Source organism: Phyllobates terribilis, unplaced genomic scaffold (genome assembly GCF_046119375.1).
Source record: "Phyllobates terribilis strain yellow unplaced genomic scaffold, ASM4611937v1 Scaffold_8__6_contigs__length_399053987, whole genome shotgun sequence".
NCBI classification, from domain to species: domain Eukaryota; kingdom Metazoa; phylum Chordata; class Amphibia; order Anura; family Dendrobatidae; genus Phyllobates; species Phyllobates terribilis.
Window position 1 is genome coordinate 282,724,520 of NW_027362768.1, and position 27,046 is coordinate 282,751,565.

Here is a 27,046-nt window from a genome sequence, read left to right on the forward strand (position 1 = left end):
CAGTTTATTGAATCAAGTTATTCTATGACTAAGGTTTTTAATTTTTAATGGACTTTAACGTGATTCAATAAACGTATATTTTTTTATCCAGTTGGTTGTGCCATGAACTACCCTCGTTTTCTCTCATATAGCAGTAGTGGCGCTTTCAGGTCTCCATATCCTGGAAATTTGCAGTACAACAAAGCCCTCGTTGAAAAGGACCAAATCAAACTTTATAAAGGATCTATAATAATAATGTTTGGTCCCAATACAGTTTGCATGTTGTCGGCAGCACATCCGCCTTTTACATGAGGAAGTGTGCTGCCTACGACCATTATTATTAGACCGCAGAATGTCAGTCAACAAGCAAGCATTTCCATAAGCCAACGATCAGGAATGAGCACTCATCAACACTCATTCGGCAGATATCAGTCCATGTAAAAGTGGGGTTTAGCTTTTTTTTTTTTTTTTTTGGGGGGGGGACGGGACGGGACACCACCAATTGGAGGGATAACCCTTTTAAAAAAAGTGATTGTCAGGTAGTGGAGAAGTACCAAGTACGCTGAACCAGAAGGAAAGCAAAAAAGAGACCCTGGGGAAAACAACAGCTATTTGGAGCGGGTGCAAAGGAAAAGTGGAGTAGTCAGGCTCCAACTTTTAATTTTCCAAAAGGCCTCTGAAAAAAATCTATATTGAATCTGACGGGGAGGTACAACTCCATTTTTGGCTGGCACTCATTATGATAAATCCCCCACCATAGTGTTGGTGTGATTAGCATGAAGCCATCAAAAAGTGAACGTTTGAGTCAATGAAGAATGAGCATTTCATACAAGTAACTTTCATAAGCGTTCATCATAGAAATCCCAAAATCTGCCATAATAAAGTAGACTTTCACTACAGTTCACCGCTTCTACATGAACCACCACTCGCCATTCTTTCTTATACTTTGGCACTTCACTTACTGTACCTTAATAATTCATATGATCACTTCCATTTATGTCCCTCATTAACACAAGCAAGAACAAGGACCATACTCCTCTCACACCAATTTTAGGATACCCAAGCCCTTGGCGGTCAGCCAGATATTCCTCTCCACTTCCCATATTCATACATGATCGGCCTAGTGTGCATTTACCTTCAATGGGTAAAAATCGGCTACCAGATAAATTTGGCATCAGTTTATCTCTCGCAGGAACAAAATGCCTGGGCATCTGTAATTTCAGCATTCTCCCCCACCCCCCCGAGTTTCTGTCCCCCAACACTTTGCACTTAGAGGAGAGTCCATACACTATATAGTCGGCAAGTCACATAGAAGTAGACAGGTTCAGCCGACATATCTATGGTGTGTGGATAACCATTCCTAACTGTGCACCTATCAAATTCATAAAAAAAAAAGAGATTATACACCAGAAGAAAAAAATTGTAGAAAAAAAACCCCAAAAAGCATCTTTACGAGTGTGTATTCACATTGTGCAGTAATAAGGTGTTTTTTGTGACTGTACATAGACTTTCTGGCTCTCGCCAACCACATTCCATTGGATTAAATTGGTTGAGAGTCCTGTATAAACCTGATCATTTTGCAGTTTTCGGTAACTGTCACATGCCAAGTGAAGTGTACAGAAGCTACAGCAATTGTCGTTTTTGCTTGTTTGTGTAATTACAGACCAGAAATGAGAAGCTTTAAACTAGTGTAGAAGAAAAGTGAGGACGTTATCCTTTATAGGCCATACACATTAGAGGGAGGTTGCCCAATTCCAGCAGACAATATAATGTGCGCCGGGAAACATCTGACTCTAAAAAGGTCGGCCATGCTGGATTTCAACAAGATCAATTTGTTTGTTGCTAAAGGTGTTTTTGGCAGCAGCTTAAAATCCATTTACACAGGAACGCTTGTTTCCTGATAATCATACAGTCTAAACAGGAGTCCAATCACCTGGTGAACAAGCAAAATGCTCAGTCGTCAGGTGAAATGATCTTTTGTGCTGCTATTGTTCTCGGCAGCACATCGTTCTGTGTAAACAGGACTCGTGCTGTCGAAAACAATGTGCACTTAAAGTGAACCTGTCAGGTCCAATAATTTTATTATCCTGCAGATCCAGGGTTAATCTGCGGGTTAACAGCATTATGAAGGTACCTTGTCGCTGTACGGAAAGTGCGGCACCCTTGAAAAATGTATCTTTGTTTCTCCTGTGAGCTGCCGGCTTTCAGTCGTGCATCCGCGTCTGAAGCAATTACAGTCACCTGTTACCTCTCCTCTTTTCAATTACAACACAGTGACGGACTGACTTATTAGGAGAGTACGGGGGTAACGAATCAGGAGGAATATCTGTTAGCCAAACAAGCCATCTAATTTGTGGCAATGGGGTAAATCTCCACTATAAAATGAAATTATTAGGGAAATGAATACTTACACACACAAAAACAGCAACAAATGGGGCACCCCGTACCACATGTTTGCACTTGCTTACAGTGGGGTTGGTGCCCTCAGACCTCAAAAATCATGTGCAGCTCTGGCCGGGCACATCCATGGGCAACGATGATGATGTACCATTTGTGCCACTCCCTATAAATTCCCCCATACACATTAGCCGTCAGCTGAACGATCGTTCATCCACTAAAACTCTCCCCCCATATAAAGGAACGCTCGGCTCTGGCAAGTGCTCTTGTATTCTCTAAGAGACAACTCAGGCAGCGGCTTTTATCCTGGAGAACAAAATGATCGGCCGTTGGATGTCAGACGTGCCAAACCCTCTTAGACTTGTGTTTTCGGGACTGATGGTTTGATGTGTTGCCCTCATCTATTTAGGGCACACATGTCAATGGAAACAATGTTCTGACCTGATAATGTTGCACTCAAATAACCACCTAGTAAAATGATATTCCACTGAGGTCTATATTCTTTACAATTCCTTCAATATTATTTTTATGTAAATTTGAAAAATGGATGATATTTAGAAGATTTTATCCGAGTGACCAGGCACCGATGTGCAGGATATCAGTATATCGAGTAGATACCACTTCCGAAAACTGAATTGCCCCAATGTGCACATAACTCTCATAACATTATCCCCCGACATAGACCAAATACTGAGGAGCCTTTTAGACCAGTGCAGGAAAAATGTTGACTTTTACTGACAAAGGGATTGTGACACCACTACCTGATCAATCAGGAAAGGAAAAAACAATCGAACAAAGAGAAGAGTAATAGAGCCTTCCAGCGTCAATATAAACCCATGGGAATTTTACAAATATTGAACTCTGTTCACAATCATCTTACATGTTTCAATAAGAGGATTTTTGGTACTCACAGTAAAATGTTTCTCATATCCTTCATTGGGGGACACCGGAAACCATGGAAAATCTGCTGCTACCCAGGACTAAGGGCGGTTTCACACGTCCGTATATTTACAGTACCGGAAAAAACGGTAATGGAGATACCGGTGTCCGAGTGTGTCACACGTGTGGCAACCATGTGCCGCATCAGGATCACACATACCGGCACCTGGGAATCAGTGTACAGTTAGCGCTGTGCCCAAGCGCCGGGTGCTGAACACTGCCCTCATCATTGTCCCTTGCTCATGCTGTGATCAGCACTAGCAGGGACAATGATGAGTAGTATTCTGCTCCCGCAGTGTCCCTGTGTAAAAATAAGAAAAAAAATAATAAAATCCTTACACTCACCTGTCTGGAGATGTCCCCCGCTGTAATCCTCTGACGCTGAGGAGCTGGGGAGAATGAGCGGGGCCCTGCAATGAGCGGAGCTCACTGACTGACAGGACACCGCTCATGAGCTCAGCGCAGCTCCAGGCCCGCTTGCTGGATCGGCTCATTCACCCCGGCTCCTCAGCGTCAGCGGATTACAGCAGGGGACATCTCCGGACAGGTGTGCATAAGGATTTTATTATTTTAATGCTTTTTTTTAAATTTTTTTACTACTCCCAACATTGTCTCTTGCTGGTGCTGATCACAGTGCCGGCAGGGGACAATGATGAAGGCAGCGTTTGGCAGCCGGCGCTTGGGAACAGCGATAACTGTACAATGATTCCCAAGCGCCGGTACGTGTCACACTGATGACATGCGGAGGTCATCCGTTTGTGTTCAGCGTGAGACACTTTTGCGCACCGTGCATCCGGGAAAAATACGGACATGTCAGCGTGTGGAGCACACAAACACATGGTCCGTGGAAACACACTGACATGTACACAAACCCATAGATTTGAATGGGTCTGCGTGTGTCAGTGTCTCCAGTACGTGTGGAAACTGTCACCACACGTAACGAACACACTGACGTGTGAAAGAGCCTTAAGAAAAAAGTCGGCTCCTCACCAAGAAGCTACACCTGGCTTGCCCACACCCAGCTATTCAGACAGTACAAGAAGAATAACAAAGACCACCCGAACAAGTGAGGTTGCCGTGTCCCTCAGTGGAGGCTATGAGAAAGACTTTACGGTGAGTACCAAAAATCCTCTTTTCTCAGACGCTTCTTTGGGGGACACAGGAAACCATGGAAGGTCCCAAAGCAGTTTCTGGGGTGGGAAAGTTAATATGAATAGCTGGGTGTCGGCAGGCGAGGTGTAGCCTGTTGTGAAGGAGCGAACTTTTTTTGTTAAGATGCATTCTTAGTTCCAGCCTCCAAGTGGCCCCAGATTTCCCATGGTTTTCTGTGTCCCCCAGTGAAGTGTCCATGAAAACTTGTTTAACAGTTCAACTGCAGACACCCCAACTAGAATTAAATGGGATTAAGGCTTTTCATTTCAATTTGGCAATCACAGAGTAAACACAGTAGTAAGAAAGTTGTCGAGCTGTTCCACTCCAACAGGTTCACCATATATATAATGCAGTCAGGAAAAAAGTTAAAATTATTTTTCCGTTAATGGGGCCTAAATCTGGAATATATGGAGATGCCGCATTCAAGATAATGCTGCAAACGTCATAATTATCAATACATACATAGAAACTTTTGGATCAGGGAGATTCTTTCTTTGCAATAATGTCTTTGGGCAAATTAATACTTTTATATTCAACATATAAAATGGAGTAACGACCTTTAGTTACTGATATATTGTTTGATGGTAGCTATCCAGCTTTTCGAATCAAAGCTGCATCCCATGTCTTGTATGAGTGACGTGAATACTTCTAGGCTTCACTGTGATCCTGCCAACCCTTATTCTTCAGCGCCTTCTGCCAGATTTTGCATAATGAAGGAGTATTTGCCAAAGTCAGAGTCGCTGGGCTCCAGTAACATGTCTTTACGGGCTTTGGAAACTTTGTATTGCAAAACTTTCCTGCGTTCATGCCACTCCGCCAATTCTTCACTCCCGTGAGCAAAGGGGCAGTTGTTTTCATGTGGGCAACTCTGCGTCTCCTCATACCTAATGGGAGATAAGACACAACCCTCAATACGGACCAAGAAATGTGGTCTTATAGTTCCTGGCAGAAATTTTCGTAAAGGTAAATAATTAGAGATTGGTGGATTGATTTGAAGGACTCTGGTCCATCAGTCAAGGTTAGTAGTCTCTGGCGGATAGAAAGGAGGCTTAGAAAGTCTCTTACCGTCCGTGATCCCCGGTGCGGGTCAAAGTTATCATTACGGCGTGACGCACCAACGACGTCATGCAGGTCCGGCTAATCAAAAGCCATATTGAGGATTCCGGAAGGTAAGAGATTTACGAGCCTACCGTCCAGCGGTCACAGACTACTGACCTGGCCGGTGGACCAAAGCCCTGTTAATTAATTTATTTGCCTTTATTTATCTCTACAAATAATGCTTGCAAAAAAAAATATATTACTTACCCGCTAAAGTCTCTGCTGATCCAGTGCCACCTCTCGGCTGCTCCCCGGAGTTCTTTACTGACATTTTCTCTACAACACATGACCGCTGCAGCCAATCACTGGCCTCAGCGGTCATGCTGCAGTAAACAAAATGAGACTACTGTGGCCTATAGTCCAGGGAGCAGTGGAAAAGGGACGCTGCTCCTTTAACAGGTAAGTAATTCCTACTTGGGCATTTAAAATAATTTTCTTAATTTTTATTTTTTAAATGGACTGTCAGCATAGAATGACTGTTCAAACCAAATACAGGCACTCGGTGCTTCACGGCGGGGCCAAACATTTAACTACACCTTCCCACCGGCTTGTTTTCCCTCTATCCCCCCCCCCTCTTTTTTAAATGACAGCTCTGGCTTCATAGAGCCAGAGAAGGGCGGCAATAGATGGAAGACAAGCAGGTGGGAGGGTGTAGTTAAATCTTTCTCCCCGCCATGATATACCGAGTGCCTGTGCTGGGTTTGAACAGTCATTCTGTTCTGACATGAGTCCCTTTACGTCTTTCCAGAAGGACATGACATCTCCGTTCTTTACTGGAAACTAAGGGCCCCCTCATTTTGGAAACTTCAGGGGCCCCAGAAGGGTAACTCTCATAGCCTGTATGAAAGGCTATAAAAAATAATAAAAAAAATAAACAGCCCCTTTAAATATAGTGACAGTTCTTCATTTTGCTGATCCTGCCATAAAAGTACATTGCTTTGACTACCTCGATATCTAAGTGTGTGGTTATAATACACGGGGCACTATTGCTTCCATAGCATGTGATAGATCATTACCTGTGACAGGAGAGCCAAGTGTAACGTCCCGATATCCAGCACAGCAGATATAATGTAAAGGAGATTTCATTACTGAGCTCTCACTTTTGTTTCAGGGGACATACATTGCAAGAAAATGCAGAAGCTGTGTAAATTTCTAAAAGGCTTCTCCACCGACCTACAAATCCCTCAGGATCTCACACACGTCGCCTCGAGTGCACAGAGTAAGCGCACACTCACCTTTCACAAAGCTTGAACTCCCCAGCTGGAAATCGATATTTCCAGGAACTCTCTTCACCCTCCAAGGTGAACACACGGTCCTTATGCTTCTCAGACTGGATGTGTTTCTGCCATTGCCTCTCGCTGTTGCTGTTCTTGCCGCAGAGATAACAGTGGAAGCCGGCCTGTTAGGAGAAAAGAAGCGGGGAAGACGTGAAGAGCTTCCACCTGTGACATCTCCACTCCGGGCTTTGGTGTGGCACGGGAGACCGTCCCCTGTGTCAGCATGTGGCCAGTGCTTTGTGTGTATGGGCCACGCTGATGGGCTCATTTTAATAGCAAATGTTATTGTCAATGTTGCCTGTGACACAGAAAAGGAACTGGCTAATCTATGACATTGAGCTAATCATTCAGCCCCCTTCTCAGTTATCTGTGCATTACAGATACAGAAGGTGGTTGGCTTAGCTATTGTAATAAGCCCACCATCCAGCCCCCTTCTCAGTTATCAGTGCATTACAGATACAGAAGGTGGTTGGCTTAGCTGTTGTAAAAAGTCCGCCAGCCAGCCCCCTTCTCAGTTATCGGTGTATTACATATAGAGAAGGTGGCTGGCTTAGCTATTGTAATAAGCCCTTCAATATAAGTCAGCCAGCCCCCTTCACACAACACTGGTCACAAGCGGACACTGACCATGCCCTCCTGTGCAGTGCCAGAGCCGGAAGTGGAGAGGTCAGGACTCGGGACTGGAGCTAACATCTTACGATAAGGGGATTTTCACATTTATTAAAGGGAACCTGTAAGTAAAAGCCCAGGTGATAATTAGCATGTGAAGCATGTGTCTGCCACAGGTAGCAGTCATCAGTGAAAGGGGTAAACAATGTTCTAATCCTGCCGCGTCCTGTTCCTTTTCTAGTCATTGGGGCATGGCCCAGCGCGGAGCAGTCCGAGCTGTTCTCCAATCATGCCCACTGTTCAGATGACTGACGTCCTGCTCAGCGGGTTACTGATCTGTGAAGCACCGTGCCCAGCGCCATTATTGACAGACACATGCTCTGGATGCTAATTATCATCTCTGCTTTTACTCACATAGGGAATCCTGACAGGTTCCCTTTAACATACTTGAAGGTGCCCTGATTGCAAGATATCAGCTCCAGTCCCAAGTCCTGACAGACCCAATCCCGGCTTGGACTGTGGACAGGAGAACATTTTCAATGTCATTTCTCGACCAGCATTGTGTGAAGCCAAGTTCAATAGCTAAGCCAGACCCCTTCTCGGTCTATAAAGCAGCTTTCACTTGAGAAGGGGACTTCTTAAAGGGAACCTGTCAAGTCCAGGGATTCCCTATGAAAATAAAAGCAGAGCATGTTAGCAGTGATAATTCTTATCCAGAGCATGCATATGTGTGTCACAGGTTGGGCTTGCTAAGGTATGGATTTATAACCAGCCAGCCCCCTTCTGACTACATGTGGCATACACATATGCATGCTCTGGATAAAAATTATCACCGCTAACAAGCTCCGCTTTTATTTTCATAGGGAATCTCCAAACTTGACAGGTTAGCTTCTATTTTGCACACATTTCCAGATAATAATATCACCCCCCCATCACACTCCCAGGACAGTATTATCAATCCACACTGCATTCCTCATCGTATTCCCTGCAAGCCACCAGCCCGGAAGAAAGATCACATTACCATAAGATCTGCGTAATCTGTTGGCATGACAATCTGCTTCTCGGCTTCTTTGTGCGGTCCGGCTGCTGCTGCTGCAGCCATCTTTCCAGCTTTCTCTGCCGGGGCATTGTTCTTATTACATAAGTCGAAGACCAGCTGTAGATCCAGGACTAAAGAGATTAAAAAAAAAAAAAACAACTCAAAAGGTTAAATGGATTGACTCCCTTTATACGATGCAATAGGAAACGTGTTTTCCCTCTCGGCTGAAGAGCTTACTCTCTCATTTAAAGGGCTAGCACACATTCCCACTCGCTCACCTTTGTTCTCCTTCATAAAAGTCCAGATGTCTTTTTCCTCCGTGTAATGTGCAAACGTGCAGGGTCCATTGTACTGGCACTTCTTGCCGTTTTGCACATGGACGCAGATCTGCGGCACAAACAAGAAGTCTTTGGCACCATGACACAGAGAAGCTTTGTGACAACGGGCAGAGATAAAGCGAAGAGGAGATCAAGACGAGGTTAGCGCTTGCGAAAATACCCCGAGGTAACAGCCATTTTTAATAACCTGGATCAAGGTGTTATTACCTGATCTAAAGCATTTTTGTATATTCCGCCCCAGCCTGCCTAACCGGATGCCAGGCTAGTCATTAACCCCTTCAGGACAGCTCGATTTTGGGCCTTTAGAGTGAAATTTTTTTTTTTTCGTTCTACATTGGCTCTAATGCATCTTTACATTGCGAGGGCGCTAACACTTTTATTTTTCTGCTGATGTAGCTATATGAGGATTTGTTGTATTTTTGTTTTTCAATACTTTTTTATTAAGTTTTAAAATTTTTCAAACAAATGAACAAAGATTTACAAAAAAGAAATAGCTGGGGAAGATGATAGGGGGAAAGGAATTGAAGGGAGAAAGAAAGAAAAATTTTTAATAAGGAAGGAAAAAAAGGGGAGAAAAGGACAAAGGAAAGTCAAGCTACTTGTATTTTTTAATAGCACCATTTTGGGATTCTTTTTCTTTTGAGGTGGGGAGCAGGAAGATGCAAAAAAGAATAGCAAATCTGCAATTTTTGTGATTTGCCTTTAGTGTTTATATCTTAAAACTCGGCAGGACCGCAAACGATTCTGAAAGAAAAGCAGCTGCATGGAGACCGAACCCTGTCAGAGACAACCAGACTCCCCATACAGAAGGCAGAGATGGTTTAGTACGGTCTCTGCCTTCTTGATCGCCAATTATACAGTGCAGAATGAACAAACACCGCATCTGACTGCCTGGAGGGAGCAGCAGCTGCAGGGTCCTAGCAGACTCAGATCAGCTCAGGATGTAGGAGGGGAGGAGGCTGAACGTGCGCTCTAAGAGGCTAATATGTCAGCCCCAATGAAAAAAAAATCTGGACTGAAATCTTGAGATACCCCCAAAAAATTATTTTATGACCTTATGTGGGGTAAGTACACGATGTGTGAAATAAGTTAAAATAAATGAATGAAAAGCAAAATTTTAAAATAAAACTAAATAAAGAAAACCAAAGCCAGTCCAAATTGCTGTTTCTAGACCGGCCCACTGTGGCCCGCTTTGGTCTTTAAAAAAAAAAAAAAAAAAAAAGTTAAAATCAGGCACAAACTTCAATTTGTCTTTTATATCCCAATCGCTATACACAAAAAAAAAAAAAAAGTTATGAATATAAAAAATGAAAAGAAAAATTAGGACCCAAGTATCAGAAAAAAAGAAGGCAAAATAGTAAAATAGTTTGAATAACCCCACCAAGAAACAAAGTGCTCTTAAAACTCAATATACGAAAAAATATGATAAAACAGCCCTGTATTGAACGGATTAAATTTAGTCTGCCGGTTACACAATCAAGGAGGTATCAAATTAATTTAATTTCTTCTTACATTTTGCTACATGGGACATTCTCCATTTTCTGAGATGCAAAACTAATTCTGAGAATGGAGTTGTGCGAGGGCTTGATTTTTGCGGGATAACTAGCTATTTTCATAGGTATAATTATTGGGTACATATGCCTTTTTTAAAGAGTATTACACAAGGTCACATCAAGTATTTAAATCAGATAAGACCTTAAAAATTAACGTTTATTGATATTGCCTAAAAGGTCAAAAAAACTTGACCCACAGAATACCAAGCACACAATACACAAAAAAGAAGAAAAAAAAAAACAGAAAAATGTCATAAGAACATTTCTGGTTGCTGTACATGTGTAGGTCTAGCTGGTAATCTAGACTGTCCCTAGACTCACCCTTCCTACCAGCGGAGGATGGCACCCTAGGGGGAACGTTGTGGCGCCCCCGCTCCTCGATGGCTTACCCTGATTATCCTTGTCATTAAGTGGAATCTATAAAAGAAGACCCCATTTCCATACAGAGATATACCTCAACACTAAAGGGAGAGTGTAGGTTTTGCAGCAATCAGACAGATGCCATAATGATTAAACAGTGAAAAACATTGTGGCCATACAATGATATAGGTGGTCACACCTATCTGAATCAGACTAGATACCCCCAATAACTAATGCATAGTAAAAATAAATAAGGTGCTTATAAAGTGCAAAAGTGAATAAAGTGATAGAGACTACTCTAAAATTCAAGTCTGATCCCAAATGTAATAGGCGGGAGGGGCTGTTACAGACCTCTATTAAAAGGTATCAGACATTTTTAAAAGAAAGGAAACAGATTCAATTCCAAAGAGACTTAAAAGCATTTGGGGACAAACAAGCGTATAGTTTCCAGCAAGATAAACGACAAGAGGTATCATCCTCTGACCTGGACACATCCAACACAGATAGATCGGATCCCCCCCCCCAAAGGGATTAAACAATACAGGGATGGATCCTCAAGACAGAGATGGAGGAACCCCAGGGGCCACTTTGGGAAAAGAGGAGGGTTTAGAAATGTAGAGCAAAATCTGGGTTCAAACTTTCCCAGCTCTATGGGTGCATCATCATCTGGACAGTCTACCTCTTTTTTAGAGTGGAGTGTAAAGACGGGGTACAATCTAAGGACCAAGTTCAACTAGATAGGGGACAGATTGTCAACCTGTCCTCCCATATCATTTCAAGAGAGGAATACAGGATGTTACTCAAGGGATAATCAGGGACCCTAGGGTAAGCCATCGAGGAGTGGGGGCGCCACAAAGTTCCCCCTAGGGTGCCAACCTCCGCTGGTAGGAAGGGTGAGTCTAGGGACAGTCTAGATTACCAGCTAGACCTACACATGTACAGCAACCAGAAATGTTCTTATGACATTTTCTGTGTGATTTTTTTTCTTCTTTTTTGTGTATTGTGTGCTTTGTATTCTGTGGGTCAAGTTTTTTTGACCTTTTAGGCAATATCAATAAACATTAATTTTTAAAGTCTTATATGATTTAAACATATGCCTTTTTGATCACCTTTTATTCCATTTTTTGAGTCATGAGGGCCTAGGTGTACCACCCACCACTTCAGGCCGCTGATCAACTGGATGAAAATGTACTTCATGGTGTGAGAACCAGCTCCTAACCATGATGTACATTTTCGTCATTCGTCAGGAACAGGATAAAAGAGTTATTCCGCCTAAAACGCAGAACTTACCAGACTTCTTAGAGGAGCTGTCCGGTCTTTTGGTAAAAGTCTGCAGTCATTCTATGTGACTGCAGACTTCTGAATCCTCACAGAATGAGCACCACATGCTGTCAGGATTCTCCGGTGTTGGTGGCAAGAGCTGGACCGCAAGTGTCTGATTTGCCAGCTTCTGGCCACTTTCCAACTAGACTTGGGAGGCCTGGCTCAATACAAGTGAATTGAGCAAGGCTGTACACATCTAGTCAGAACGTGTCAGGAAGTATGCAAATCACATACTTGCGGTCACACGACCGTTCGCTCGTCACCGGAGAATCCTGACAGCTTGGGGTGTGCACGCTGTGACAATTCAGGAATCTGCAGTCACATGGAATAACTGCAGACTTTCAGCACTCACCTAATATCTATATTCTCAGTAATAAAAGGGGTATTCCAATATGGACATAGAATAAGCCATAAATATCTGATAGCTGCAGCTTTCTGTAATTTCTGCAGAGAGTCAATACGCCGTGTACTCAGAACAGCACAAAGTGTGCGTGGTGCTTACAACTGAAAGGCACAAGCTTGATTTTCACCAAAATATGAACGGAAAATCAATGCATTAATTCCCATTTACTAAATTGTGCAAAAAAATACCTCATATTGCTGAGGAAAAGAGCGGATGGATGGAAGGGCTCTGATGGGAACCCATTTTTTTTTGGCCTTTGACATCACCAACAACACTCGCTTATCTTTCGTCCAGCTGTAAAATAGCAAAGAAAGAGATCAGTTTTATGGCAGAATTAAAACGGGTTATCCGAGACTTCAAAATTTCTCCGAACAAATGGATAGTAAAAAATAGGTGCAACTTACCTCTCCAATCCTGCCTCCTCTGTAATGGGAAGTCTCGATGTCCCATCTACTCAGTCACATGACTCTGCAGTCAGTCACAGGCCGCAGCGGTCATCCGGTGACTGAATGAATGGGACATCATCACTTCCAGCCCTGTAGGAAACCAAAAGAGCAGTAGGGGATTGGAGTGGTAACTAAAACCTTATTTTTCATTTAGCATGGCCATGTGAGGTCACCCGGCAGATGAATGGGTGTTTGGGTTACCCTTCCAAAAATAATTTACATGTTCTTTGAATGCGATGACAGAGTCATTACTGATTAAAAAGCATAACCCGAATGTCTGTGATGTAACCGCGTCCAATCATTAATTGCAATGGCTCTTGGCATCGTACCTATGTCTCGCTTTGGCGGTGCAATACTTTCCGTCACGATCAGCTTCGATCTCTCGACCGTTGCGCAAGCACTGCCCGCAGACGAACTTCATTTTCATATCCAGTGGTTTGGGAGGAGGCTGCCGAAGAAAGAAGACAATGGCAGCACGGGAACATAATAACACGTCGTGGCGCCAACAGTAAAACTACTGCGTGCCTGACAATACTTGTATAAAAAATACATCAAAGCAGTTTAATGAGAATGAAAGTCAAAAGTAAAAGCACCCGAGGAAACAGAAATTAGGATTTCATTCAAAGTAACGCTCATCACTCCGACTTGTTGTGCTAAATTGTCTGCATGGATTAATTAACCCCCTCCTGACATGGCTAGTTTCTGGTTTTTTTTTTTTTGCATTTTCTATTATTGATCTCCTCTTTCCAAGAGCCATAACTTTTTTTATTTTGTGCGTTAACGATGGCTTATTGACGAGGTTTTTATTGATACTATTTTTGAGGTAGATATGATGTTTTGATCACCTACTATTTTTTAAACGTTATGGCGGCCAAACAAAAAAGTAATTCTGGCGTTTAGATTTTTTTCTTTTTACGCAGTTTTCCGATCGGTTTAATTAACTTTATATGGTCACAGATCAGATTTTTAAGGATATAGCGTGCCAAAATAGAATTTTTTTTTAATGGGGGAAAAGGAGTGTTATTAGAGCTTAAATACATTTTTTTCTCACATTTTTTAAAACCATTTTTTCTTTAAATTGTCACTATTTGTTAGTCCCCTTAGGGAACTTGAACCTGCGATCGCTTGTACTATATACAGCAATACCACAGTACTACTGTTTACAGTAAAAATCACAGTATGAACACCAGCCAGAAGCTAGCATCGTGACAAGCACGTGGTCTTCAGCAGAACCCCGGATGTCATAACAACCCAGACAACTAAGATAATGTCACGGGGACGTCGATGGGTGCACAGAATGACGCACCCCCTTGACAGCGGCATTTAACAGTTAGCCTCGCTCAGCTGTTAGAGGAAGATGATGGCTGAATACAGGGTGGATAAAAATCAATGTTTTTTTTTTAAAAAATCAAAAAAATCAGATTTTTTTGATTTAAATCGGATTTTTTTCAATAAACTGCTTTTTGAGGAAAATATTTTACCATCCAAAGGTTCTTCCATCATGAGATAAAGCTGAGTTGTTTAACTCAGTAGAATAAAGGCTGTATATGTGTAACATTCACAATGCCATGCTCTTCCAGAGGTTTCTGTAGGATTAGTGGGCAGTTTCTCTCCTATATTATCACAGACGCTCGCTTTACTTACGCAGTTCTCAAAACTGAATTTGACTCCGCAGAGGTCCCAGCCTCTTCTTCACGGCAAAAATGTTACAACATGAACAGAGTTGAGAAAAAGACCTTAATCCTATTGTTCTACAAACCTATGAATACAGAATCAACCCCTTCAGTGCCAAGTCCAAGAAGTTAGACAATATGTTTCTGATTGTTTGGAGTGGAATAGATCTGCACAACACAAGAAGAATGTGAATCTAAGTGTGAGGAGGAGGAAGGGCAAGCAGACAAGAAAATGAAAGTGAAACTTTGAGCACAATACTGCAGCATAGTCACAGACAGACAAGTCTGGATCTGTTTGTGTGTACGATCTGAGGTTTATTACATTCTTTCCTTATAATGGCAGCAGGCCGTAAAAGAGACCCAGTTTGGGAATATTTTAATGAAGCTCCTTCGCCTATCGGTAAGGCAGGCATGCGTGCAAAATGCAAACGATGCAACAAAGAGATGCAAGGCCTGGTGGCGCGAATGAGGCAACATCATGAGAAGTGCGGTGATGAAGATGACCAAAGAAACACTTCTGAACAGGCAGGATCTGTTGGCAAACATTTTTATTGAATCCTATTTCTAAAGACTGAACTGTCATGTGTGAGAAAAATTATATTTCTTATTATTACTGCTTGTTACTGTCATTTGGTACAGTTATGAAGAAAAACAAATATTCCTTTTGGGGCAGGGGCAGTGATGTGTTGTGTACAATAAGCAGAAATTGTATAAACAATAAAATAACAGCATTGACTTTTTTTTGTTTAGGGGAATTCATGGATTCTGGAAACTATCCACCTCCAAGATCACCATCATCCTGTTCTACAGTTTCAGAGTTATCCATCCAGGATAATGCTTCATTAGCAGCAGCATCATCATCAGACACCCACAGCCACATATCACCATCACCCAAAAGGAAGAAAAAACCTTTACCTCCTGGAACCACCATAGATAGGTTTGTGATAAGAACTACCTGATTAGAAAAAGAGTTGATTGATGAAAAATTGCCCAGTTTATTTATGCAACGAACTCTTCTTTCCGTCTGACTGAGAACCCACATTTCATTAATATGGTTCAGTCACTGAGACCAGGATACAGTCCACCCAGCAGAGCTGATGTTGCAGGGAAACTGCTGGATCAAGTGTATGACAGAGAAATGGAGCAATGTGCAACAGCTCTGGAGGGTAAAATTGTTAACCTAAGTATTGATGGGTGGAGTAATGTCCACAATGATCCTATTGTATGTGCTTGTATAACAACAGAAGAAGTTAAAGTCTTCCTTGCACAAACAACTGATACGTCAGGAAATGCACACACAGCAGAATACTTACAAGAAGTGGCAGTAAAAGCTATAACAACATGTGAACAAAAATTCAAATGTCTAGTACGCAGTTTGGTCACTGAAAATGCTGCAAACGTATCCAAGATGAGAAGAAATTTAGAAGAGCAGGGAGGGAATACAAAGCTGCTAATAACATATGGTTGCAGTGCTCATTTGCTGCACCTCTTAGCCAAAGACTTAAGTGTTCCAGAAATAAAGGCTAATGTTGTTGAAATTGCTAAATACTTCCATAATAATCATTTTGCTGCAGCAGCTCTGAAAAGGATGGGTGGAACCAAGCTAACGCTCCCACAAGATGTTAGATGGAACTCTGTGGTGGACTGTTTTGAGCAGTATATCAAAAACTGGCCTATTCTGATGACACTTTGTGAAGAAAATCGAGATAAAATAGATGGCACTGTCACAGCCAAAATCCTCAACATTGGGCTTAAGAGAAATGTTGAACATATGCTGAGCTTCCTGAAACCCATCTCTCAAGCTTTAAACAAAATACAGAAAAATAGCTGTTTTATTGCGGATGCTGTTGAAATTTGGAAGGAACTGAGTGAACACTTAAAAACAGAACTACACATGGACAGAATTAAATTACAAGCAGTAAACAAACGAATGGGACAAGCACTGACTCCAGCTCATTTTTTGGCAAATATTGTCAATATCCAATATCAGGGTCAAAACCTAAGTGCTGAGGAAGAGGAGTTAGCTATGACATGGGTATCCAGCAATCATCCATCTTTAATGCCAACTATAATAAACTTCAGAGCTAAGGGGGAACCATTCAAGAAATATATGTTTGCTGAAGATATTTTAAGGAAGGTCACACCAGTAAACTGGTGGAAGTCACTTAAGCTCTTGGATTTAGAGACTGTTCAAGTAATGATTTCACTTTTAACAGCACTAGCTTCTTCTGCAGGCGTTGAAAGAATATTCTCTTCCTTTGGACTCATTCATTCTAAATTGAGAAATCGGTTGGGACCCAATAAAGCAGGAAAGCTTGTTTTTCTTTTCCAGATTATGAATAGGAACAAAGAAGAAGATGATGATGAAGATGACGACGAGTGAGCTACAGAGGACAGCAGGGACAGTAGTATTTAAGTTTTTCATGTGTCGGCTGGGCTGACAGTCTAAGTTTCTTAAAATATATATATATTTTGTTTAGCCAAATTAGTTAACAAACATGGATGTTTGTTTAAGCAAATAACTTATGCTGTAATGTTGTTATTGTTTCAGTTGAATAAATCTATTTAAATTGTTATTAAGGTCAGGATTATTTTTCTCCTTCCTAAGTACAACAGAACAGTGGTGTCCAAATATGAATGATTAACCCATTAAACTGGGGAGAAAAAAGTAATATAAAAAGTGATTCTAAAAATCTTCATCTACTTGCATGTTAAAGTAAAGTAGCAAGAACTAGTTTAGGTAGAAACTTTGATTTAAATCACTGATTTAAATCAAGCCTTACTGACTAGTGATTTAAATCGTGATTTAAATCATGATTTAAATCAGTTAGATTTAAATCAAATCCACCCTGGCTGAATATCACAGCCATCATCTGCCGGCAAAGATGGCAATGTCTGAGAGCCAAAATAGGACATAGCTGTATGTCGGTAAGGGATTAAACATGGATTTAGGGCTTACTTTTTTGAAACATTTAAAATTCATGGAAAAAAAAACATTGTGTCCCAAGCATATATTTTTTTCTAAGGGGGAATGTTTATCCTTGTGGAAGGTGCCTTGATGGCATAAGGAGACTTCTACCATGCAATGATCGTCTGGGAAGTTAAATATGCATAAAGACTCTTCAGAGAAGAAAATGGCAGGATCTCCAATGGCACCTACTGGGGATAGGAATCCTAAAAGACAATATTGACCCTTAAATAAGCTTTGGCACATGACTTTGAATAAAATGTCTGGTTTGGCTTATTATCCTCAGACACTTGTTTTAGGGTTTCGCCCCCTCATCAGTACAAAGCAAGAGATCCACCACCACAGGGTTCGTAAGGATATCCTACCCTTATGATGGACGAGTGATAGCAAAACAACCAGAATTATATCTTCAGTACTGGGTTGATTTTGTATACCATTTAGTATCTGATATGAGGGAGTTGCTACATACCGTACCTTACTGAGCATTAGGCCGGTTAGTTATATTTGTAAGCTTTATTCAATAGGCTTCATAGTCTCCTACCTTAGTGCTCATGTATGAACATAATATATTTCTTGGTGGTGGTCAGTAGTAATTTGCAATTTGTGCACTATTTATTCCATGCAACCTTTTGGTGCTTTCCTTGGCATTATTCAACAGGATCAAGCCAGCTACCCATGCAGTCATCGACAGTCACTACATGGCAAGACTGATACAAGTCACCAATTGTCCAAACAATTCTTTGGCACCAACATTTTTTCCACTTATTGGTTCGTGTAATGTGCCCCAGTGGTCATATAACGCACCATAATTTGCTCATTTGTTGTTAATCTTCTATGCAACCATAAAAATCACTGTTTCTGGGCATTACCTCCGAAAAAAGGAATACGCTGAAAAGGGGAATAACGAAGGATCACTCGTCCCGAATCGTCATTGCCCTATTTGTTAGTAATATGTATTTGTATTTATAGCAATTATTCTATATATTGCACGTTACTGGGTACACATGTACATTTTGGAGGGTATACTTTGACTTATTTACTTCTTGGCTTTCTTTCCAAATATATGTGCGCTTGTTTGCATGCATATATATATATGGTTACTTATTATCATTTTATATTTTACTTATTGCAGATACTCTAATTATTTATAACACGTCAGGTTACCAAGTCTCCCCATTTAATTTTTCCTACCTGTCATGTTTCAACATTAATGTATATGCACTTATTTCAGTTTTTTTTTATGAAATGTATTCTTTTATATTTTAACACAGACAGGTGTAATGGATCGTTCAGAGCGCACAGGCTGCCATTGTTCTCTGCAGCGCGAGTCCTATTAACACAGGACAATGCACTGTCGAGAAGGATAATATTTTGTGTTAATCAAAAGAACATTTCACCTGATGAACAAGTGTTTTTGCTCATTTGTTGTGATTGGCAACTTGTTTAAACTGTAAGATTAGAAAATCTCATTTTCTCCCGGATGCCACTTTCAGTACTGCGGCCGGGCACCTTCATAACATTATTAACCTGCAGATTAACCCCCATATATGCAAATTTAAAAGAATCTGTCAGCAGGTTTTTGCTACCTCATCTGAGTGGAGCCTGATGTAGGAAAAACGACCCTGAATCCAACAATGTATCACATAGATTACTGGGTGCAGCCATTCTGACACAATCAGAGTTTATAGATGTAGCAGAGCTGAGAAAGCTAACCCCGCCCACACCAGACTCTTTATGTACAACGTCTATAGACAGTGAGCTGCTCATCATAGGAGGGGGCGGAGCCAGACTAGCAAGCATGTGCTGCTGTAGTCCAGCAATGATAATCACCAGGTGATAATACCTTCAGTGTAAGTAAACAACAGCACACAGCCTGACATATGACACATCATTGAATTCAGTGCTTTCAGTGCTGTCCTCAGATTCTCTTTAATAGCATCATCTGACCTGATAGGCTCCCTTTAAAACAGTACAGACAGAGAATAAAAATACGATTGATATTTTAATGTTAGGCTGATTTCTGCCCAAAAGGTTAATATGTAATTAAGGTTATAGGTTGAATGTGTCAGCACAGGGTGACCTCTCTGTGCCAGCAGAGATCTGCGCCAGGCAGATAGTTAGTTAGGAACTACCTGCATCTTAGGTCTTAGAAAAAAAAAATTGTATATAGTCCTGGATAAGCCCTTTAAATACGTTTTAATGTGATACGTTGTTTCCTACATAAGCAGTGTCAGAAGGATTAACATGAATTACTTTTATTAAAAAAGCAAAAAAAAAACCAACACATTCTTAAAAGGGGCTCTGTCAGCATAAAATGACTGTTCAAACCAAGCAAAGGCTTTTGGTGCTCCCGTGACATGGCCGCATAGTTCAGTGCTTCTTCCCAACTATGTTTTGCTTCCATCACAGACATTAATAGAAAAACAGTATGTGGGAAGCTGCACTGAACGGTGTGGCCATCCCAAGAGAGTACTGAGATCCTGTGCTTAGTTTGAACAGTCATTTCTATGCTGACAGTGAGCACGTTGTAGATTTGTCGTGTTCTTTTCTGCACAGATTTGTCACAAAACCTGAAGGGTTTCCTGATGCCAGCAAAGTGAATGGGAATCCTGAAGTCTCATGCACACGCTGCTTATTTATGACTTACAGATTTAGATCTGCAGCATGTCAATTCTTTCAGTGTTTTTGCTGCAGATTTCACCCATACTAATAAGTGGGGGAAAATCTGCAACAAAAACGAATGCAAAAAAAAACACATCAAAAAGATGCCTATTTTACGCTGTGTATTTCCTGCCTAGAGATGCAGAAACTTCTTTATATAGAAAAAATCATTGTATTGTGTGTTATTAAACACAAATACAGAGCATATTGTCACGCATCATGAGAATAGCCTGGTCTCAGATTTTGGCACATGTATCATACAGATATGTTGAGCACATATAGTTTTGATTAATTTCTATGGCCTCGTAAGGGTTTTTGCTATTTTGCTACCCTCACTCAAGAATATTCTGATATCCGTTTCCTTGTTTCCTTGCCAGGTGAACCAATATGGGTGTGAAGGAAAGGTGTTCACAGTCCGGAGGGCAGAAATCTGAGAATGAAATGTGTAACTTCCCACCTGGCAGGTGTTACGCTTCATACAATCTGTAATAAGCACTTTCCCTAATAAGTATAACTCAGAAAAATAATACAAAGAGGTAAGGGTGCGGTATTCCGGCAGAATCATACAGGACCGCGATAAGTCAGAGGGGAGGTGTGCAGAGATCCACACAGTGCATTGAAAGAAAAATCAATATATCTATATATATCTGATGCCGATCTGCTTGTCTTAATTGGCTGCAGGTTGGTACAAAATAATTTCCTGGCAGAAGCATTTTTTTCAAGACATTCAATGACACGTATGTATGTATGTATGTAGTGTATGCAAGTGACCATCTATCAATATAAAGGAAATATGATCACATGAGAGGTCTTTCATTGTTCTTTATTTTAGTTCTTTGAAAACTTACCTTGGATTTCGGTTCTGCTACTTTCCACATGCGCTCAGATTCCAGCACTATTTCTTCCTGGGTAACACCTGAAAATCAGGTTAAAAAAATAATAATAAATAAAAACAAAAAACACAACTTTACGGTAATGATCAGAGCTGAAATTTTTAGTTTTTAATTAATTTCTAAGGCTACGTCCCCGCAGTGAGTTTTTCACACTGCATATTTTCGAAAAAGATTAACAAGTAACCTATTTTACTGAATGGGTGTAGAGAATCTACAAAATCAAAAACTCCCCAAAAGCTCATCGTGGGAATGTAGCCATAAAGACAGGATTTTTGTACTGTCACGTAAACTTCCTATCGAGACCTATTTTATAGACTTGCTATCCACCATCCTTTCTTGTAGGACTTTGGTTCACACAAATAAAATATTGTGTGACATCTTCACACATCCATAAACGGATGACAGCAATAATCCACAGGACCCCCGATTGATTGATGCAATAGAGAGAGATTGATTAGAAGTGCAAATAATCATGTCCTCAATATTGCACCTGGAGTTTTTGGTATCATTTGCAATCTAAGATTATGGAGTTTTAAATTAAATCAAGTGAGGGGGAAAGACTGCAAGTCCAAGTAAGATGCTATTGCAAGTAGCGGCCGCCCACAAATATCAAATATGTGGTGATTTATCCTAATTTAAATGGGAATGTTTGGTGATATCAACTTCCTGTTTGTGGCACATTAGTATATGGGAAGGGGAAAACTTTTCCAGATGGGTGGTGACCATGGCGGCCATTTTGAAGTCAGCAATTTTGGATCTAACTTTATTTTTTTCAATGGGAAGAGGGTCATGTGACACATCAAACTTACTGATAATTTCATAAGAAAAACAATGGTGTACTTGGTTTTAACGTAACTTTATTCTTTCATGAGTTTTTTACAAATTTATTACCACTTGTAAAATGTGTTCAAAGTGCAGCCCATTGTGTTGGATTGTCAATGCAACCCTCTTCTCCCACTCTTGACACACTGATAGCAACACCGCAGAAGAAATGCTAGCACAGGCTTCCAGTATCCGTTGTTTCAGATGCTGTGCCCCAAAAGTACACATATTTGGTATCGCCGCGTCCGGAACGACTTGACCTATAAAACTGTCCCACTTGTTAGCCCCTTCAGTGAACACAGTAAAAAAAAAAAAAAAAAAAAAGAAGCAAAAAAATGTTTATCATCATACCGCCAAACAAAAAATTAAATAACACGCGATCAAAAAGACGAATATAAATAGAAATGGTACCGCTGAAAATATCATCTTGTCCCGCAAAAAACAAACCGCCATACAGCTCCATCAGCAGAAAAATAAAAGTTATAGCTCTCAGAATAAAGCGATGCAAAAAAAATATTTTTTTCTATAAAATAGCTTTTATTGTGTAAAACCGCCAAAACATAGAACTATATAAATGTGGTACTGCTATAAACGTACTGACCCGAAGAATAAAGCTGCCTTATCAATTTTACCACATGCGGAACGGCATAAAAAAAATTCTGGAATTGCTGGATTTTGTTTATTCTGCCTCTCAAAAATCAGAATAGAAAGCGATCAAAAGATGTCACCAATAAAAACGTCAACTCATCCTGCAAAAAACAAGCCGTCACATGACTCTGTCGGCCAAAATATGGAAAAATTATAGCTCTTAAAATATGACGATGCAAAAACTAGATTTAGCAAAAAAATGCATCTTTTAGTGTGTGACAGCTGTCAATCATAAAAACCCGATATAATTCTAGTATCACTGTAATCGAACCTACCTGAAGAATAAAGTCGTCTAATCACTTATACCGCACGAGGAAAAGCGTAAAAAATAAATTCTAGGGTTAAGATTGTATTAGGGTTAGGGTTGTGATTTTTTTCAAAAGTAAAAAAAAAAAAAAAGATGACGATATGGCGACTAGTGTTGAGCGCAAGTGCTCGCTACTTGAGTTTGCATCGGGTGCTTGGGTATGCATTGAGTATCGCGGGTGCTCAAGTGACATGCTCGAGTCTCTGCCCCATATGCTTCGTGGCCAAAAAAACCTTGTGGGAATTGCCTGCCATGCACGAGGGATCCCCGCATGTTTTTTTTTGGGTGTCTAATAACCATGAAAAATCCGAGCGAGGACTCGAGCATATCCCTCAAGCACGCGCGATACTTGGTGCATACCCATGTACCTGATGCAAACTCAAGTAGCGAGCACTTGCACTCAAAACTAATGACAACTTATTCAATATGATGACCTGATGTTATCAAATTCTGTGTCGTATCTCTGGATTCAAAATGTTCACTATACCCCTTGATAAAATCCTTGAGGGGTGTAGTTTCCAAAATGGGGTCACTTGTGGGGGGGGGGGGGGTTTCCACTATTTAGGCACATCAGGGGCTCTCCAAAAGCGAAATGGCATCCGCTCTCAATTCCAGCCAATTTTGAGTTCAAAAAGTCACACAGTGCCCCTTCCCTTCTGAACTCTGCTGAGCGCCCAAACACTGTATTTTCCCCACATATGGGGTATTGGTGTACTCAGGAGAAATTGCACAACAGTTTTTGGGGTCCATTTTCTCCTCTTACCCTTGTGAAAATAAAAAAATTGGGGCTAAAACATTTTTGTGGAAAAAGTTTGATTTTTTTATTTCCACGGCTCCATGTTATAAATTTCTGCAAAGCACTTGGGGGTTCAGGGTACTCACCACACATCTAGATAAGTTCCCTGAGGGGTCTAGTTTCCAAAATGGTGTCACTTGTGGGGTATTCCACTGTTTGGGGACATCAGGGGCTCTCCAAACGCAACGTCCGCTAATTATTCAAGCAAATTTTACAATCAAAAAGTCAAATGGCGCTCCTTTCCTTCCGAACCCTGCCGCGCGCCCAAACAGTGGTTTTCCCCCACATATGGGGTATCGGCTTACTCAGAAGAAATTGCACAACAAACTGCATGGTGCAATTTCTCCTGTTACCCTTATGAAAATGCAAAATTGGGGGATGAAAAACATTTTTGTGGGAAAAATGTGAAAATTTTATTTTCACGGCTCAATGTTCTAAACTTCTGTGAAGCACCTGGGGGTTCAAGGTGCTCACCACACATCTAGATAAGTTCCCTGAGGGGTCTAGTTTCCAAAATGGTGTCACTTATGGGGGGTTTTCCACTGTTTAGGCACATCAGGGGCTCTCCAAACGCAACATGGCGTCCGCTAATTATTCAAGCAAATTTTACATTCAAAAGTCAAATGGTGCTCCTTCTCTTCCGAGCCCTGCCATGCGCCCAAACAGTGGTTTTCCCCCACATATGGGGTATCTGCGTGCTCAGGGGAAATTGCACAAGTTTTGCGGTCCATTTTTTCCTGTTACCCCTGCGAAAATAATAAAAAATTGGGTCTAAAGTAACATTTTTGTGAAAAAAGTTAAATGTTAATTTTTTTTCTTCCACATTCCAAAAATTCCTGTGAAGCACCTGAAGGGTTAATAAACTTCTTGAATGTGGTTTTGAGCACCTTGAGGGGTGCAGTTTTTAGAATGGTGTCACTTTTTGGTATTTTCTGTCATAAAGACCCCTCAAAGTGACTTCAAATGTGATGTGGTCCCTAAAAAAATGGTTTTGTAAATTTTGTTGTAAAAATGAGAAATCGCTGGTCATCTTTTAACCCTTATAGCTCCCTAATAAAAAAAAAATTTGGTTCCAAAATTGAGCTGATATAAAGTAGACATGTGGGAAATGTTATTTATTAACTATTTTGTGTGACATATCTCTCTGATTTAAGGGCATAAAAATTAAAATTTTGAAAATTGCAAAATGTTCACCAAATTTCTGTTTTTTTCACAAATAAACGCAAGTGATATCGAAGAAATTTTACCACTATCATGAAGTACAATATGTCACGAAAAAACAATCTCAGAATCAGGGGGATCCATTGAAGCGTTCCAGAGTAATTACCTCATAAAGTGACAGTGGTCAGAATTGTAAAAATTGGCCCGGTCATTAACGTGCAAACCACCCTCGGGGGTAAAGGGGTTAAAGAGGGGAGCTGAAAGGTTTATGTGCCAGGACCCAGGAAGGCATCTAAAACTTTAAATATGGAACTTAAATTAAAGAGAAAAGCGTCGTTCTCGCCTTAAAGGGAACCTGTCATGTGAAAAAAAATGCTATTAACTTGCAGATATGGGGTTAACCTGTAGGTTAATAGCATTCTGATGCCATGCGGCCACTGCACTGTAATCCACACCGCTGGGAGGAAATCAACTTGATCCCTTTCAGAAGCCTCCAGCTTTCAGTCATAGAGGCGTGACTTCAGTCATCACTCAGCACATAGTGAGCAAGTGGCGGAATACACCCGGGCACTGACTGATAGCCGACTGCCCAAGTCATCCATGCAGAGCCAGTTGTCAGTCAGTGGGAGGGGGGGGGGGGGGGGACATGGTTACTGAAGCCACACCTCTATGACTGAAAGCCTGAGGCTGCAGGGAGGAATAAAGTTCATTTCCTCCTGGCAGCAGGCAACTGCACGGCTTCAGAACATAATTAACCTGCAGGTTAATCATGTTTTTTCATGACAGGTTCCCTTTAAAGCCTCATTCAGACGTCCGTGAAACACGGTCCATGTAGACAAATCTGTTTTCCACTAATGGAGGATATTTTGATGAATCCTTTCTGTAAGAGATGAAAACCTTTGGTTAAAAAGTCAGACCCCACATCTACTTTGTGCTAGCTCAAAGAAAATTCTAAAAGGTCAACCTGTGAGAAAGTCAGGGTTACAACAGAACAGGAGGAACTAGGACCATTTCATGGGGATTAAGCCATTACCGTCTGATAAAGTATTCCAAATAAGAGGACTGTCTGAGTTTGGGCGATGCATTAGCCAACAATGCTCGGAGGCTTGTAAGGCTAAAAAAGCCTACATCAACATGTATATTCATGATTATAGACCTGTTGCCCAACCAAGGGCGCATCTCATAACAGCCGCTAAGTTACACACTCATAAATTAGGTTAAATGAAACCTCCCAGGAATTCTGTTTGCTGTAATTGGAATATACTGATTTGACTAATGTACGGACAGAATCAAGAAGAAGTTTTTATCAGACATTTTTTCAATGATTATGGTAAAGTTGGACATAACAAAGGTCTTGGAAATGTTATTTTGACAAGGTCTATCCAGTCCATAAAATAGAGGCATGCAGGATTCCACAACTATTTCCTGGTTAACTTTTGTAATGACTTAAGATATAATAATTATAGGTTTGCCATCAACCTGACTCCTAAATAGGGCAAGGCATCTGTTGTCCAAGTAGAAAGAAGATCATGCCAAACTGGTTAAGCCCCTACATGATACCAAGTGTGGCTTCTGTTGGGTTTGTGATAAGTAAAAGCAAAAGGGAAATTCACACTGACAGATTATGGCGAACAATTGTTCCTAGGATAATCTTGAAGACTAAACAGGCTGCCTATCAAGCGGTGAGCAAGCGAAACGTTCTTTCATCAGGTGAAATGATGTGCTGCACAAAAGATAATCAGTCTCGGCAGCTCATCATCCTGTGGAAACAGTACCTGAGCTGCCGAGAACAATGATATCTTATGTGTATAGAACGATCTGTGTGTAAACAGGTAATTAAAGGTTGCTGATCGGCAGTATGAATAAAATTTAACAAAATGGGTCTGAAAACTCGAAACTTTAGGATCGGGATTATAATTAAATGAGGAGACGCTCCTCTATCAAAAGCTTCATCAGAATCAAGGCTGACAAGGACAAGATGTTTTAATCTTTTTCTGCAATAGTTGCATAATGCCACCATTGCAGATCTAATGTTATGTATGACGGAGAGGCCAAGCGCAAAATTAATCTGGGAGGTTTACAATCTCCGACATTATCGATTAAAGGCTAGTGGCAGCAATTTTAGCTAGAAGCTTAAAAATTAACATTATAGAGAGAGACTGGTCTGTATGTCCAAGGAGGCCGGGGATCTTTCCCTGGCTTGG

The 27,046-nt window shown here is 41.0% G+C and overlaps 2 protein-coding genes across 5 annotated transcripts in view; one reads left to right on the forward strand and one right to left on the reverse strand.

The window, feature by feature from the left end:
* Window positions 1-3,087: 3,087 nt before the first annotated feature.
* Window positions 3,088-27,046, reverse strand: part of ZC3H7B (zinc finger CCCH-type containing 7B) — a 71,178-nt gene continuing 47,219 nt past the window's right edge. For all 4 annotated transcript variants that reach the window (XM_073644311.1, XM_073644310.1, XM_073644309.1 and 1 more), the window contains exons 17-23: window positions 21,064-21,131; window positions 13,243-13,361; window positions 12,656-12,761; window positions 8,769-8,877; window positions 8,473-8,621; window positions 6,801-6,964; window positions 3,088-5,351 (exon numbers count right to left, since the gene is read on the reverse strand). In XM_073644311.1, the coding sequence (XP_073500412.1) occupies window positions 5,144-5,351; window positions 6,801-6,964; window positions 8,473-8,621; window positions 8,769-8,877; window positions 12,656-12,761; window positions 13,243-13,361; window positions 21,064-21,131 (923 nt within the window). In that variant the 3' untranslated portion in view covers window positions 3,088-5,143. The remainder of the gene's footprint in view (window positions 5,352-6,800; window positions 6,965-8,472; window positions 8,622-8,768; window positions 8,878-12,655; window positions 12,762-13,242; window positions 13,362-21,063; window positions 21,132-27,046) is intronic.
* On the forward strand, window positions 14,349-17,162 carry LOC141157273 (uncharacterized). Its single transcript, XM_073644312.1, has 2 exons — window positions 14,349-15,171; window positions 15,337-17,162. The coding sequence occupies exon 2, from the start codon at window positions 15,638-15,640 to the stop codon at window positions 16,967-16,969; it is 1,332 nt and encodes a 443-aa protein (XP_073500413.1). The 5' UTR covers window positions 14,349-15,171; window positions 15,337-15,637; the 3' UTR covers window positions 16,970-17,162.

Coding starts and splice junctions, on each gene's coding strand:
- LOC141157273 (XM_073644312.1), top strand. CDS start 15,638: ATGGTTCAGTCACTGAGACCAGGATACAGTCCACCCAGCAGAGCTGAT.